This window comes from Drosophila teissieri, chromosome 2R (assembly GCF_016746235.2).
Source record: "Drosophila teissieri strain GT53w chromosome 2R, Prin_Dtei_1.1, whole genome shotgun sequence".
Taxonomy (NCBI): domain Eukaryota; kingdom Metazoa; phylum Arthropoda; class Insecta; order Diptera; family Drosophilidae; genus Drosophila; species Drosophila teissieri.
The window spans coordinates 3,297,920-3,312,992 of record NC_053030.1 but is presented as its reverse complement, the minus strand read 5'-3'; the positions used below and the strand labels follow the sequence as shown (position 1 = coordinate 3,312,992).

General features: G+C 40.8%; 9 protein-coding genes and 3 pseudogenes across 9 annotated transcripts; 6 read left to right on the top strand and 6 right to left on the bottom strand.

Moving 5' to 3' along the window:
* The first annotated feature begins 425 nt into the window (after nt 1-425).
* On the top strand, nt 426-1,318 carry LOC122615037 (histone H1). The gene has a single exon (XM_043789871.1). It carries the CDS (start codon nt 460-462, stop codon nt 1,228-1,230), a length of 771 nt encoding a protein of 256 aa, XP_043645806.1. The 5' UTR covers nt 426-459; the 3' UTR covers nt 1,231-1,318.
* Nucleotides 1,319-1,586: 268 nt separating this feature from the next.
* Nucleotides 1,587-2,003, bottom strand: LOC122615039 (histone H2B). The gene has a single exon (XM_043789872.1). It carries the CDS (start codon nt 2,001-2,003, stop codon nt 1,632-1,634), a length of 372 nt encoding a protein of 123 aa, XP_043645807.1. The 3' UTR covers nt 1,587-1,631.
* Nucleotides 2,004-2,230: 227 nt separating this feature from the next.
* On the top strand, nt 2,231-2,664 carry LOC122615038 (annotated as a pseudogene).
* Nucleotides 2,665-3,070: 406 nt separating this feature from the next.
* LOC122612141 (histone H4) lies at nt 3,071-3,493 on the bottom strand. The gene has a single exon (XM_043785560.1). It carries the CDS (start codon nt 3,425-3,427, stop codon nt 3,116-3,118), a length of 312 nt encoding a protein of 103 aa, XP_043641495.1. The 5' UTR covers nt 3,428-3,493; the 3' UTR covers nt 3,071-3,115.
* Nucleotides 3,494-5,543: 2,050 nt separating this feature from the next.
* On the top strand, nt 5,544-6,429 carry LOC122612137 (histone H1). Its single transcript, XM_043785553.1, has one exon. It carries the CDS (start codon nt 5,571-5,573, stop codon nt 6,339-6,341), a length of 771 nt encoding a protein of 256 aa, XP_043641488.1. The 5' UTR covers nt 5,544-5,570; the 3' UTR covers nt 6,342-6,429.
* A 268-nt stretch (nt 6,430-6,697) lies between these two features.
* Nucleotides 6,698-7,114, bottom strand: LOC122612139 (histone H2B). The gene has a single exon (XM_043785555.1). The coding sequence runs from the start codon at nt 7,112-7,114 to the stop codon at nt 6,743-6,745; it is 372 nt and encodes a 123-aa protein (XP_043641490.1). The 3' UTR covers nt 6,698-6,742.
* A 227-nt stretch (nt 7,115-7,341) lies between these two features.
* On the top strand, nt 7,342-7,776 carry LOC122612138 (histone H2A). Its single transcript, XM_043785554.1, has one exon. It carries the CDS (start codon nt 7,342-7,344, stop codon nt 7,714-7,716), a length of 375 nt encoding a protein of 124 aa, XP_043641489.1. The 3' UTR covers nt 7,717-7,776.
* Nucleotides 7,777-8,183: 407 nt separating this feature from the next.
* Nucleotides 8,184-8,602, bottom strand: LOC122612140 (histone H4). The gene has a single exon (XM_043785556.1). It carries the CDS (start codon nt 8,538-8,540, stop codon nt 8,229-8,231), a length of 312 nt encoding a protein of 103 aa, XP_043641491.1. The 5' UTR covers nt 8,541-8,602; the 3' UTR covers nt 8,184-8,228.
* A 2,042-nt stretch (nt 8,603-10,644) lies between these two features.
* On the top strand, nt 10,645-11,536 carry LOC122615034 (annotated as a pseudogene).
* Nucleotides 11,537-11,795: 259 nt separating this feature from the next.
* Nucleotides 11,796-12,213, bottom strand: LOC122615036 (annotated as a pseudogene).
* A 72-nt stretch (nt 12,214-12,285) lies between these two features.
* LOC122615035 (histone H2A) lies at nt 12,286-12,873 on the top strand. The gene has a single exon (XM_043789870.1). The coding sequence runs from the start codon at nt 12,439-12,441 to the stop codon at nt 12,811-12,813; it is 375 nt and encodes a 124-aa protein (XP_043645805.1). The 5' UTR covers nt 12,286-12,438; the 3' UTR covers nt 12,814-12,873.
* A 406-nt stretch (nt 12,874-13,279) lies between these two features.
* On the bottom strand, nt 13,280-13,677 carry LOC122612311 (histone H4). The gene has a single exon (XM_043785830.1). It carries the CDS (start codon nt 13,634-13,636, stop codon nt 13,325-13,327), a length of 312 nt encoding a protein of 103 aa, XP_043641765.1. The 5' UTR covers nt 13,637-13,677; the 3' UTR covers nt 13,280-13,324.
* Nucleotides 13,678-15,073: the final 1,396 nt, after the last annotated feature.

Here is a 15,073-nt window from a genome sequence, read left to right as displayed (position 1 = left end):
TAATAAAGTATCTCAATCAATAATATACGCTTCTTTTTTAGGTTTTTCTAAAGGTCGAAAGTTGAAGTTGTAAAAAAAATCGGGAATTACTAAATTATTTTCATGATTTATAATTTAAAAACATGTTTTTTTATAAATTGCTTTAGTTAAAAATGTGAATATTCAAGTTCAATCAACATTAATAGGTCACTAAAACCATATATCAACGATTGAAAAATTCATAGTGAAGAAAAAATTATTTAAGAATGTAGAGCAATTAAAACTTATTTTCATTAAAGATTTTAAACACTTAATATTTACAAAAAATGTTTGCACTTCAAGCAAACATCAACATAGTAAATGACTGCTGGCAGTCGTATTGTCAAAGTGCTCTCCTCCTCGATTCTCATCCGAGCAAGGGAGGTTGGCAACAGCGCGCGGACCATTTTCTGAAGAAAAAAGTGTTCTTAGTGAAGAAAAATGTCTGATTCTGCAGTTGCAACGTCCGCTTCTCCAGTGGCTGCCCCATCCGCGACAGTTGAGAAAAAGGTGGCCCAAAAAAAGGCATCTGGATCTACCGGCACAAAGGCAAAGAAAGCCACTGCGACGCCGTCACATCCGCCAACTCAGCAAATGGTGGACGCTTCGATTAAAAATTTAAAGGAACGTGGCGGCTCATCACTTCTGGCAATAAAAAAATATATCACTGCCACTTATAAATGCGACGCCCAAAAGTTAGCTCCATTCATCAAGAAGTACCTAAAATCGGCCGTGGTCAATGGAAAGCTTATCCAAACAAAGGGAAAGGGTGCATCTGGATCATTTAAACTTTCGGCCTCCGCCAAGAAGGATAAGGATCCGAAGGCGAAGTCGAGGGTTTTGTCTGCTGAGAAGAAAGTGGAAAGCAAGAAGGTAGCATCCAAGAAGACTGGTGCCTCCTCCAAAAAAACGGCCGCTGGGGCTGCTGACAAAAAGCCCAAGGTTAAGAAGGCTGTGGCCACCAAAAAGACTGCCGAGAAGAAGAAAACCGAGAAGGCAAAAGCCAAGGATGCCAAGAAAACTGGAATCGTAAAGTCGAAGCCCGCCGCAACAAAGGCGAAAGCGACCGCAGCGAAGTCGAAGGCTGCAGCAGCCAAAGCCCCAAAGGCAAAGCCAGCGGCGTCTGCCAAACCCAAAAAGACTGCGAAGAAAGCAGCGGTTTCTGCTACTGCCAAGAAGCCGAAAGCAAAGACAACGGCTGCCAAGAAGTAAATTGTGAAAAAGTACAGTAGTGGGTACATGTTCGCAATCAAAATTTTGGATTTCAAGATCTGAAATTTGTCTAAATAAGCCCTTTTCAGGGCTACAACGTTTCGTTGCAAGAGAAAAAACTTTCATTTAAATACTTTTTGAAAATTGGATTATTATTGGCAACAACAATAAAACGCGTAGTGTCTCTCGTTATTGAATTACGTTGCTTGTTGAGCGTATTCAGTTTTAGTTTCCGATTTTTTTAATATACATATCTAAACAAATTTTAACAATTTTAACCCCATAGTATGGGTGGATATGTTGAAATCGACGATATATTGAAAAATACATTTCTTTGGTGAAACACATTGTGGCCCTGAAAAGGGCCGTTTTGGATTATTGTCCGCACTCGCAGGAACAAATTATTTGGAGCTGGTGTACTTGGTGACAGCCTTGGTTCCCTCACTGACAGCATGCTTGGCCAACTCTCCCGGCAGAAGCAGGCGAACAGCCGTTTGAATTTCTCGACTGGTGATGGTCGAGCGCTTGTTGTAGTGAGCCAGACGAGACGCCTCGGCAGCAATGCGCTCGAAAATATCATTTACAAAGCTGTTCATTATGCTCATCGCCTTAGATGAAATTCCGGTGTCAGGATGGACCTGCTTGAGAACCTTGTAAATGTAGATGGCATAGCTCTCCTTCCTCTTGCGCTTCTTTTTCTTGTCGGTCTTGGTGATGTTCTTCTGAGCCTTGCCAGCCTTCTTGGCTGCCTTTCCACTAGTTTTCGGCGGCATTATTCACTTTACTTATATTTTCACAAACACAATTCACTTATCATAATGTGGGCTCCGAACGCGTTCATTTTTATACTTTTTTACGGGCAATCATTTCAGGTCTAAGTCACCCACCCCTAACTGAAAGCGCTGGCAGACGAAAAAGTATAAATATTTCCCTGCCGGGGCTCGGCCAGCATTCGTGTACCGTGTGTAAAGTGAACTAAGTGAAATAAACGCAAAGCAAAATGTCTGGACGTGGAAAAGGTGGCAAAGTGAAGGGAAAGGCAAAGTCCCGCTCCAACCGTGCCGGTCTTAATTCCCTGTGGGCCGTATTCACCGTCTGCTCCGGAAGGGCAACTACGCCGAGCGTGTTGGTGCAGGCGCTCCAGTTTACCTAGCAGCCGTAATGGAATATCTGGCAGCTGAAGTTCTCGAGTTGGCAGGCAATGCAGCTCGTGACAACAAGAAGACTAGAATTATTCCGCGTCATTTACAGCTGGCCATCCGCAACGACGAGGAGTTAAACAAGCTGCTCTCCGGCGTCACTATTGCCCAAGGTGGAGTGTTGCCTAATATTCAGGCTGTTCTGTTGCCCAAGAAGACCGAGAAGAAGGCTTAAACGTTTCAAAAGCTGAAAACCTACTTGTACATAAAATCGTCAATCAAACCGTCCTTTTCAGGACGACCAAATTGTTACCAAAGATTTGAAAAAATTTCCAACTACGTTACTATTATGTTGTATTAAATAAATTATACAAAAAATTATTTTAAGAATGGTCATATTTTATTTATATATGCAGTACGGTTTTTCATATTTTCTATTATATAAATAGTTTTTTTATTTTTCGCACTTCACGATGCGTTGATATACACGCGGTGTCTGAAATCAGTACAGTCTGTACAAAGCCATGTTATGAATCTATCAATATATACACACTACACTGTCACATTGGTCTACCTGAAAGAGCAATCAACGATCGACATTTAGTTTGATGTAATTGCGTACTACGTCATTCTTGGGATTCCCAACCAATAAAAGGAAAATTTTTTTTGAAAATGTACCTCCTTTAAAAAGTGAATGGTGGTCCTGAAAAGGACCGATTGCTTAATAAAAGTACAGGACTTTTTTTTTAACCGCCGAATCCGTAGAGGGTGCGGCCTTGCCTCTTCAGAGCGTACACAACATCCATGGCTGTAACAGTCTTTCTCTTAGCGTGTTCGGTGTAGGTGACGGCATCACGAATTACGTTCTCCAAGAAAACCTTCAGAACACCACGCGTTTCCTCGTATATGAGTCCAGATATGCGCTTCACACCGCCACGACGAGCCAAACGGCGGATAGCAGGCTTCGTGATACCTTGGATGTTATCACGCAGCACTTTGCGATGACGCTTAGCACCACCTTTTCCCAATCCCTTGCCTCCTTTACCACGACCAGTCATTTTTCACTGTTTTATACTATTCTGCACACACACAGTCCGAATGTCACTGAAGAACTAATTTCAACATTTTCTGTGTGCCTCTATTTATACGTAAAACGCCAAAAACCCGAGAGAGTACGAACGATATGTTCGTTTCGTTCCTCGCTCGTCAAATGAGATGGCCTCTGTTTCCCTTTCTCTTTCTCACCATCCACGCTTGCTATATAAGTAGGTAGCAAATGCTCTGATCGTTATTGTGTTTTGAAACGTGAAGTAGTGAACGTGAACTGTGGTGAAACTCAAATCGGAAATGGCTCGTACCAAGCAAACTGCACGCAAATCGACTGGTGGAAAGGCTCCACGCAAACAACTGGCTACTAAGGCCGCTCGCAAGAGCGCCCCTGCGACCGGAGGTGTGAAGAAGCCTCACCGCTATCGCCCTGGAACAGTGGCCTTGCGTGAGATCCGTCGCTACCAAAAGAGCACCGAGCTTCTGATCCGCAAACTGCCTTTCCAGCGTCTGGTGCGTGAAATCGCTCAGGACTTTAAGACTGACTTGCGATTCCAGAGCTCGGCGGTTATGGCCCTGCAGGAAGCTAGCGAAGCCTATCTGGTTGGTCTCTTTGAAGATACCAACTTGTGTGCCATTCATGCTAAACGTGTCACCATTATGCCCAAGGACATTCAATTAGCGCGACGCATCCGCGGCGAGCGTGCTTAAATAGGCAAGGCTTCAACTGGCAGCCAAAGCCCTAGTATACTCTACAATCGGTCCTTTTCAGGACCACAAACCACATTCAATGAGATATAACATTTTCTTTTGCAGCCTATTTATATAGAAAATAATAAAAGAATTGATATTCCATATTTTGTCTTTGTGTTAACTTCAGCTGAATATATTATGGAAATGTTTATACGGGGCAACGGCACTGAAGCTTCAAACATTTGTAAAAAAAAAATAGAAATTCTGCTAATGACAGAATCGAAATATTTGGTATTTTAATTGTTAGACCAACATTAACAAAAAAAAAGAAAAGGTTAATATAAAAACAGTTGTTTTATATTTTTTATTAGGGCTAACTTCCTTTAGAAATACCAGTGAAATAGTCATAGGGAGCAAGAACCACGGTACCTTCAAACATCTATAAAAAATCGAAATTCTGCGAGACAGTTTGGAAATAAAGTAATTATATCGGTCAGTCCAATATTTAGAAAGTAACAAAAGACTATAACATCAAGATTGTTATTTAAAATTTGTTCTTGGTTTTAACGTAATTTGGGAATATTGAAGAGGTCGTACTGGGCAAGTGAAACTGCGCCTTCAACCGTCTGTAAAAAATAAAAGTTCTGTAAAAACCTGTTTTGAAATTGGTTAATTACGTTGGGAAATTCAATATCTAGTAAATAAAAAAAAGAGATAATACAAAAAAGATTGCTTTATATTTTTTATTTAATGAAAACGTTGTAAGACATATTATGACTAATACAAGGCTGATATATGGCAGGGAAATTGATTTATTTTAGACAAATTATTTATAAAAATGCATGAAAACTCTAATCTACTAAAGCAAACACATTATTATTTTAAGAAAATATTAAAAAAACATTATTTTTTAAAATAGATGTATTTTTTAGCATCGAAAACCATTGCTGAATGATGCCGTAAAGCAAACTTGTTATGTAGTTCATTGTCAACTTAAATCAATTAATAAAGTATCTCAATCAATAATATACGCTTCTTTTTTAGGTTTTTCTAAAGGTCGAAAGTTGAAGTTGTAAAAAAAATCGGGAATTACTAAATTATTTTCATGATTTATAATTTAAAAACATGTTTTTTTATAAATTGCTTTAGTTAAAAATGTGAATATTCAAGTTCAATCAACATTAATAGGTCACTAAAACCATATATCAACGATTGAAAAATTCATAGTGAAGAAAAAATTATTTAAGAATGTAGAGCAATTAAAACTTATTTTCATTAAAGATTTTAAACACTTAATATTTACAAAAAATGTTTGCACTTCAAGCAAACATCAACATAGTAAATGACTGCTGGCAGTCGTATTGTCAAAGTGCCTCCTCCTCGATTCTCATCCGAGCAAGGGAGGTTGGCAACAGCGCGCGGACCATTTTCTGAAGAAAAAAGTGTTCTTAGTGAAGAAAAATGTCTGATTCTGCAGTTGCAACGTCCGCTTCTCCAGTGGCTGCCCCATCCGCGACAGTTGAGAAAAAGGTGGCCCAAAAAAAGGCATCTGGATCTACCGGCACAAAGGCAAAGAAAGCCACTGCGACGCCGTCACATCCGCCAACTCAGCAAATGGTGGACGCTTCGATTAAAAATTTAAAGGAACGTGGCGGCTCATCACTTCTGGCAATAAAAAAATATATCACTGCCACTTATAAATGCGACGCCCAAAAGTTAGCTCCATTCATCAAGAAGTACCTAAAATCGGCCGTGGTCAATGGAAAGCTTATCCAAACAAAGGGAAAGGGTGCATCTGGATCATTTAAACTTTCGGCCTCCGCCAAGAAGGATAAGGATCCGAAGGCGAAGTCGAGGGTTTTGTCTGCTGAGAAGAAAGTGGAAAGCAAGAAGGTAGCATCCAAGAAGACTGGTGCCTCCTCCAAAAAAACGGCCGCTGGGGCTGCTGACAAAAAGCCCAAGGTTAAGAAGGCTGTGGCCACCAAAAAGACTGCCGAGAAGAAGAAAACCGAGAAGGCAAAAGCCAAGGATGCCAAGAAAACTGGAATCGTAAAGTCGAAGCCCGCCGCAACAAAGGCGAAAGCGACCGCAGCGAAGTCGAAGGCTGCAGCAGCCAAAGCCCCAAAGGCAAAGCCAGCGGCGTCTGCCAAACCCAAAAAGACTGCGAAGAAAGCAGCGGTTTCTGCTACTGCCAAGAAGCCGAAAGCAAAGACAACGGCTGCCAAGAAGTAAATTGTGAAAAAGTACAGTAGTGGGTACATGTTCGCAATCAAAATTTTGGATTTCAAGATCTGAAATTTGTCTAAATAAGCCCTTTTCAGGGCTACAACGTTTCGTTGCAAGAGAAAAAACTTTCATTTAAATACTTTTTGAAAATTGGATTATTATTGGCAACAACAATAAAACGCGTAGTGTCTCTCGTTATTGAATTACGTTGCTTGTTGAGCGTATTCAGTTTTAGTTTCCGATTTTTTTAATATACATATCTAAACAAATTTTAACAATTTTAACCCCATAGTATGGGTGGATATGTTGAAATCGACGATATATTGAAAAATACATTTCTTTGGTGAAACACATTGTGGCCCTGAAAAGGGCCGTTTTGGATTATTGTCCGCACTCGCAGGAACAAATTATTTGGAGCTGGTGTACTTGGTGACAGCCTTGGTTCCCTCACTGACAGCATGCTTGGCCAACTCTCCCGGCAGAAGCAGGCGAACAGCCGTTTGAATTTCTCGACTGGTGATGGTCGAGCGCTTGTTGTAGTGAGCCAGACGAGACGCCTCGGCAGCAATGCGCTCGAAAATATCATTTACAAAGCTGTTCATTATGCTCATCGCCTTAGATGAAATTCCGGTGTCAGGATGGACCTGCTTGAGAACCTTGTAAATGTAGATGGCATAGCTCTCCTTCCTCTTGCGCTTCTTTTTCTTGTCGGTCTTGGTGATGTTCTTCTGAGCCTTGCCAGCCTTCTTGGCTGCCTTTCCACTAGTTTTCGGCGGCATTATTCACTTTACTTATATTTTCACAAACACAATTCACTTATCATAATGTGGGCTCCGAACGCGTTCATTTTTATACTTTTTTACGGGCAATCATTTCAGGTCTAAGTCACCCACCCCTAACTGAAAGCGCTGGCAGACGAAAAAGTATAAATATTTCCCTGCCGGGGCTCGGCCAGCATTCGTGTACCGTGTGTAAAGTGAACTAAGTGAAATAAACGCAAAGCAAAATGTCTGGACGTGGAAAAGGTGGCAAAGTGAAGGGAAAGGCAAAGTCCCGCTCCAACCGTGCCGGTCTTCAATTCCCTGTGGGCCGTATTCACCGTCTGCTCCGGAAGGGCAACTACGCCGAGCGTGTTGGTGCAGGCGCTCCAGTTTACCTAGCAGCCGTAATGGAATATCTGGCAGCTGAAGTTCTCGAGTTGGCAGGCAATGCAGCTCGTGACAACAAGAAGACTAGAATTATTCCGCGTCATTTACAGCTGGCCATCCGCAACGACGAGGAGTTAAACAAGCTGCTCTCCGGCGTCACTATTGCCCAAGGTGGAGTGTTGCCTAATATTCAGGCTGTTCTGTTGCCCAAGAAGACCGAGAAGAAGGCTTAAACGTTTCAAAAGCTGAAAACCTACTTGTACATAAAATCGTCAATCAAACCGTCCTTTTCAGGACGACCAAATTGTTACCAAAGATTTGAAAAAATTTCCAACTACGTTACTATTATGTTGTATTAAATAAATTATACAAAAAATTATTTTAAGAATGGTCATATTTTATTTATATATGCAGTACGGTTTTTCATATTTTCTATTATATAAAGTAGTTTTTTTATTTTTCGCACTTCACGATGCGTTGATATACACGCGGTGTCTGAAATCAGTACAGTCTGTACAAAGCCATGTTATGAATCTATCAATATATACACACTACACTGTCACATTGGTCTACCTGAAAGAGCAATCAACGATCGACATTTAGTTTGATGTAATTGCGTACTACGTCATTCTTGGGATTCCCAACCAATAAAAGGAAATTTTTTTTTGAAAATGTACCTCCTTTAAAAAGTGAATGGTGGTCCTGAAAAGGACCGATTGCTTAATAAAAGTACAGGACTTTTTTTTTAACCGCCGAATCCGTAGAGGGTGCGGCCTTGCCTCTTCAGAGCGTACACAACATCCATGGCTGTAACAGTCTTTCTCTTAGCGTGTTCGGTGTAGGTGACGGCATCACGAATTACGTTCTCCAAGAAAACCTTCAGAACACCACGCGTTTCCTCGTATATGAGTCCAGATATGCGCTTCACACCGCCACGACGAGCCAAACGGCGGATAGCAGGCTTCGTGATACCTTGGATGTTATCACGCAGCACTTTGCGATGACGCTTGGCACCACCTTTTCCCAATCCCTTGCCTCCTTTACCACGACCAGTCATTTTTCACTGTTTTATACTATTCTGCACACACACAGTCCGAATGTCACTGAAGAACTAATTTCAACATTTTCTGTGTGCCTCTATTTATACGTAAAACGCCAAAAACCCGAGAGAGTACGAACGATATGTTCGTTTCGTTCCTCGCTCGTCAAATGAGATGGCCTCTGTTTCCCTTTCTCTTTCTCACCATCCACGCTTGCTATATAAGTAGGTAGCAAATGCTCTGATCGTTCATTGTGTTTTGAAACGTGAAGTAGTGAACGTGAACTGTGGTGAAACTCAAATCGGAAATGGCTCGTACCAAGCAAACTGCACGCAAATCGACTGGTGGAAAGGCTCCACGCAAACAACTGGCTACTAAGGCCGCTCGCAAGAGCGCCCCTGCGACCGGAGGTGTGAAGAAGCCTCACCGCTATCGCCCTGGAACAGTGGCCTTGCGTGAGATCCGTCGCTACCAAAAGAGCACCGAGCTTCTGATCCGCAAACTGCCTTTCCAGCGTCTGGTGCGTGAAATCGCTCAGGACTTTAAGACTGACTTGCGATTCCAGAGCTCGGCGGTTATGGCCCTGCAGGAAGCTAGCGAAGCCTATCTGGTTGGTCTCTTTGAAGATACCAACTTGTGTGCCATTCATGCTAAACGTGTCACCATTATGCCCAAGGACATTCAATTAGCGCGACGCATCCGCGGCGAGCGTGCTTAAATAGGCAAGGCTTCAACTGGCAGCCAAAGCCCTAGTATACTCTACAATCGGTCCTTTTCAGGACCACAAACCACATTCAATGAGATATAACATTTTCTTTTGCAGCCTATTTATATAGAAAATAATAAAAGAATTGATATTCCATATTTTGTCTTTGTGTTAACTTCAGCTGAATATATTATGGAAATGTTTATACGGGGCAACGGCACTGAAGCTTCAAACATTTGTAAAAAAAAAATAGAAATTCTGCTAATGACAGAATCGAAATATTTGGTATTTTAATTGTTAGACCAACATTAACAAAAAAAAGAAAAGGTTAATATAAAAACAGTTGTTTTATATTTTTTATTAGGGCTAACTTCCTTTAGAAATACCAGTGAAATAGTCATAGGGAGCAAGAACCACGGTACCTTCAAACATCTATAAAAAATCGAAATTCTGCGAGACAGTTTGGAAATAAAGTAATTATATCGGTCAGTCCAATATTTAGAAAGTAACAAAAGACTATAACATCAAGATTGTTATTTAAAATTTGTTCTTGGTTTTAACGTAATTTGGGAATATTGAAGAGGTCGTACTGGGCAATGAAACTGCGCCTTCAACCGTCTGTAAAAAATAAAAGTTCTGTAAAAACCTGTTTTGAAATTGGTTAATTACGTTGGGAAATTCAATATCTAGTATATAAAAAAAGAGATAATACAAAAAAGATTGCTTTATATTTTTATTTAATGAAAACGTTGTAAGACATATTATGACTATATCAAGGCTGATATATGGCAGGGAAATTGATTTATTTAGACAAATTATTTATAAAAATGCATGAAAACTCTAATCTACTAAAGCAAACACATTATTATTTTAAGAAAATATTAAAATAACATTATTTTTAAAATAGATGTATTTTTTAGCATCGAAAACCATTGCTGAATGATGCCGTAAAGCAAACTTGTTTGTAGTTCATTGTCAACTTAAATCAATTAATAAAGTATCTCAATCAATAATATACGCTTCTTTTTTAGGTTTTTCTAAAGGTCGAAAGTTGAAGTTGTAAAAAAAATCGGGAATTACTAAATTATTTTCATGATTTATAATTTAAAAACATGTTTTTTTATAAATTGCTTTAGTTAAAAATGTGAATATTCAAGTTCAATCAACATTAAAAGGTCACTAAAACCATATATCAACGATTGAAAAATTCATAGTGAAGAAAAAATTATTTAAGAATGTAGAGCAATTAAAACTTATTTTCATTAAAGATTTTAAACACTTAATATTTACAAAAAATGTTTGCACTTCAAGCAAACATCAACATAGTAAATGACTGCTGGCAGTCGTATTGTCAAAGTGCTCTCCTCCTCGATTCTCATCCGAGCAAGGGAGGTTGGCAACAGCGCGCGGACCATTTTCTGAAGAAAAAAGTGTTCTTAGTGAAGAAAAATGTCTGATTCTGCAGTTGCAACGTCCGCTTCTCCAGTGGCTGCCCCATCCGCGACAGTTGAGAAAAAGGTGGCCCAAAAAAAGGCATCTGGATCTACCGGCACAAAGGCAAAGAAAGCCACTGCGACGCCGTCACATCCGCCAACTCAGCAAATGGTGGACGCTTCGATTAAAAATTTAAAGGAACGTGGCGGCTCATCACTTCTGGCAATAAAAAAATATATACTGCCACTTATAAATGCGACGCCCAAAAGTTAGCTCCATTCATCAAGAAGTACCTAAAATCGGCCGTGGTCAATGGAAAGCTTATCCAAACAAAGGGAAAGGGTGCATCTGGATCATTTAAACTTTCGGCCTCCGCCAAGAAGGATAAGGATCCGAAGGCGAAGTCGAGGGTTTTGTCTGCTGAGAAGAAAGTGGAAAGCAAGAAGGTAGCATCCAAGAAGACTGGTGCCTCCTCCAAAAAAACGGCCGCTGGGGCTGCTGACAAAAAGCCCAAGGTTAAGAAGGCTGTGGCCACCAAAAAGACTGCCGAGAAGAAGAAAACCGAGAAGGCAAAAGCCAAGGATGCCAAGAAAACTGGAATCGTAAAGTCGAAGCCCGCCGCAACAAAGGCGAAAGCGACCGCAGCGAAGTCGAAGGCTGCAGCAGCCAAAGCCCCAAAGGCAAAGCCAGCGGCGTCTGCCAAACCCAAAAAGACTGCGAAGAAAGCAGCGGTTTCTGCTACTGCCAAGAAGCCGAAAGCAAAGACAACGGCTGCCAAGAAGTAAATTGTGAAAAAGTACAGTAGTGGGTACATGTTCGCAATCAAAATTTTGGATTTCAAGATCTGAAATTTGTCTAAATAAGCCCTTTTCAGGGCTACAACGTTTCGTTGCAAGAGAAAAAACTTTCATTTAAATACTTTTTGAAAATTGGATTATTATTGGCAACAACAATAAAACGCGTAGTGTCTCTCGTTATTGAATTACGTTGCTTGTTGAGCGTATTCAGTTTTAGTTTCCGATTTTTTTAATATACATATCTAAACAAATTTTAACCCCATAGTATGGGTGGATATGTTGAAATCGACGATATATTGAAAAATACATTTCTTTGGTGAAACACATTGTGGCCCTGAAAAGGGCCGTTTTGGATTATTGTCCGCACTCGCAGGAACAAATTATTTGGAGCTGGTGTACTTGGTGACAGCCTTGGTTCCCTCACTGACAGCATGCTTGGCCAACTCTCCCGGCAGAAGCAGGCGAACAGCCGTTTGAATTTCTCGACTGGTGATGGTCGAGCGCTTGTTGTAGTGAGCCAGACGAGACGCCTCGGCAGCAATGCGCTCGAAAATATCATTTACAAAGCTGTTCATTATGCTCATCGCCTTAGATGAAATTCCGGTGTCAGGATGGACCTGCTTGAGAACCTTGTAAATGTAGATGGCATAGCTCTCCTTCCTCTTGCGCTTCTTTTCTTGTCGGTCTTGGTGATGTTCTTCTGAGCCTTGCCAGCCTTCTTGGCTGCCTTTCCACTAGTTTTCGGCGGCATTATTCACTTTACTTATATTTTCACAAACACAATTCACTTATCATAATGTGGGCTCCGAACGCGTTCATTTTTATACTTTTTTACGGGCAATCATTTCAGGTCTAAGTCACCCACCCCTAACTGAAAGCGCTGGCAGACGAAAAAGTATAAATATTTCCCTGCCGGGGCTCGGCCAGCATTCGTGTACCGTGTGTAAAGTGAACTAAGTGAAATAAACGCAAAGCAAAATGTCTGGACGTGGAAAAGGTGGCAAAGTGAAGGGAAAGGCAAAGTCCCGCTCCAACCGTGCCGGTCTTCAATTCCCTGTGGGCCGTATTCACCGTCTGCTCCGGAAGGGCAACTACGCCGAGCGTGTTGGTGCAGGCGCTCCAGTTTACCTAGCAGCCGTAATGGAATATCTGGCCGCTGAAGTTCTCGAGTTGGCAGGCAATGCTGCTCGTGACAACAAGAAGACTAGAATTATTCCGCGTCATTTACAGCTGGCCATCCGCAACGACGAGGAGTTAAACAAGCTGCTCTCCGGCGTCACTATTGCCCAAGGTGGAGTGTTGCCTAATATTCAGGCTGTTCTGTTGCCCAAGAAGACCGAGAAGAAGGCTTAAACGTTTCAAAAGCTGAAAACCTACTTGTACATAAAATCGTCAATCAAACCGTCCTTTTCAGGACGACCAAATTGTTACCAAAGATTTGAAAAAATTTCCAACTACGTTACTATTATGTTGTATTAAATAAATTATACAAAAAATTATTTTAAGAATGGTCATATTTTATTTATATATGCAGTACGGTTTTTCATATTTTCTATTATATAAATAGTTTTTTTATTTTTCGCACTTCACGATGCGTTGATATACACGCGGTGTCTGAAATCAGTACAGTCTGTACAAAGCCATGTTATGAATCTATCAATATATACACACTACACTGTCACATTGGTCTACCTGAAAGAGCAATCAACGATCGACATTTAGTTTGATGTAATTGCGTACTACGTCATTCTTGGGATTCCCAACCAATAAAAGGAAAATTTTTTTTGAAAATGTACCTCCTTTAAAAAGTGAATGGTGGTCCTGAAAAGGACCGATTGCTTAATAAAAGTACAGGACTTTTTTTTTAACCGCCGAATCCGTAGAGGGTGCGGCCTTGCCTCTTCAGAGCGTACACAACATCCATGGCTGTAACAGTCTTTCTCTTAGCGTGTTCGGTGTAGGTGACGGCATCACGAATTACGTTCTCCAAGAAAACCTTCAGAACACCACGCGTTTCCTCGTATATGAGTCCAGATATGCGCTTCACACCGCCACGACGAGCCAAACGGCGGATAGCAGGCTTCGTGATACCTTGGATGTTATCACGCAGCACTTTGCGATGACGCTTAGCACCACCTTTTCCCAATCCCTTGCCTCCTTTACCACGACCAGTCATTTTTCACTGTTTTATACTATTCTGCACACACACAGTCCGAATGTCACTGAAGAACTTTCAACATTTTCTGTGTGCCTCTATTTATACGTAAAACGCCAAAAACCCGAGAGAGTACGAACGATATGTTCGTTTCGTTCCTCGCTCGTCAAATGAGATGGCCTCTGTTTCCCTTTCTCTTTCTCACCATCCACGCTTGCTATATAAGTAGGTAGCAAATGCTCTGATCGTTCATTGTGTTTTGAAACGTGAAGTAGTGAACGTGAACTGTGGTGAAACTCAAATCGGAAATGGCTCGTACCAAGCAAACTGCACGCAAATCGACTGGTGGAAAGGCTCCACGCAAACAACTGGCTACTAAGGCCGCTCGCAAGAGCGCCCCTGCGACCGGAGGTGTGAAGAAGCCTCACCGCTATCGCCCTGGAACAGTGGCCTTGCGTGAGATCCGTCGCTACCAAAAGAGCACCGAGCTTCTGATCCGCAAACTGCCTTTCCAGCGTCTGGTGCGTGAAATCGCTCAGGACTTTAAGACTGACTTGCGATTCCAGAGCTCGGCGGTTATGGCCCTGCAGGAAGCTAGCGAAGCCTATCTGGTTGGTCTCTTTGAAGATACCAACTTGTGTGCCATTCATGCTAAACGTGTCACCATTATGCCCAAGGACATTCAATTAGCGCGACGCATCCGCGGCGAGCGTGCTTAAATAGGCAAGGCTTCAACTGGCAGCCAAAGCCCTAGTATACTCTACAATCGGTCCTTTTCAGGACCACAAACCACATTCAATGAGATATAACATTTTCTTTTGCAGCCTATTTATATAGAAAATAATAAAAGAATTGATATTCCATATTTTGTCTTTGTGTTAACTTCAGCTGAATATATTATGGAAATGTTTATACGGGGCAACGGCACTGAAGCTTCAAACATTTGTAAAAAAAAAATAGAAATTCTGCTAATGACAGAATCGAAATATTTGGTATTTTAATTGTTAGACCAACATTAACAAAAAAAAAGAAAAGGTTAATATAAAAACAGTTGTTTTATATTTTTTATTAGGGCTAACTTCCTTTAGAAATACCAGTGAAATAGTCATAGGGAGCAAGAACCACGGTACCTTCAAACATCTATAAAAAATCGAAATTCTGCGAGACAGTTTGGAAATAAAGTAATTATATCGGTCAGTCCAATATTTAGAAAGTAACAAAAGACTATAACATCAAGATTGTTATTTAAAATTTGTTCTTGGTTTTAACGTAATTTGGGAATATTGAAGAGGTCGTACTGGGCAAGTGAAACTGCGCCTTCAACCGTCTGTAAAAAATAAAAGTTCTGTAAAAACCTGTTTTGAAATTGGTTAATTACGTTGGGAAATTCAATATCTAGTATATAAAAATAGAGATAATACAAAAAAGATTGCTTTATATTTTTTATTTAATGAAAAC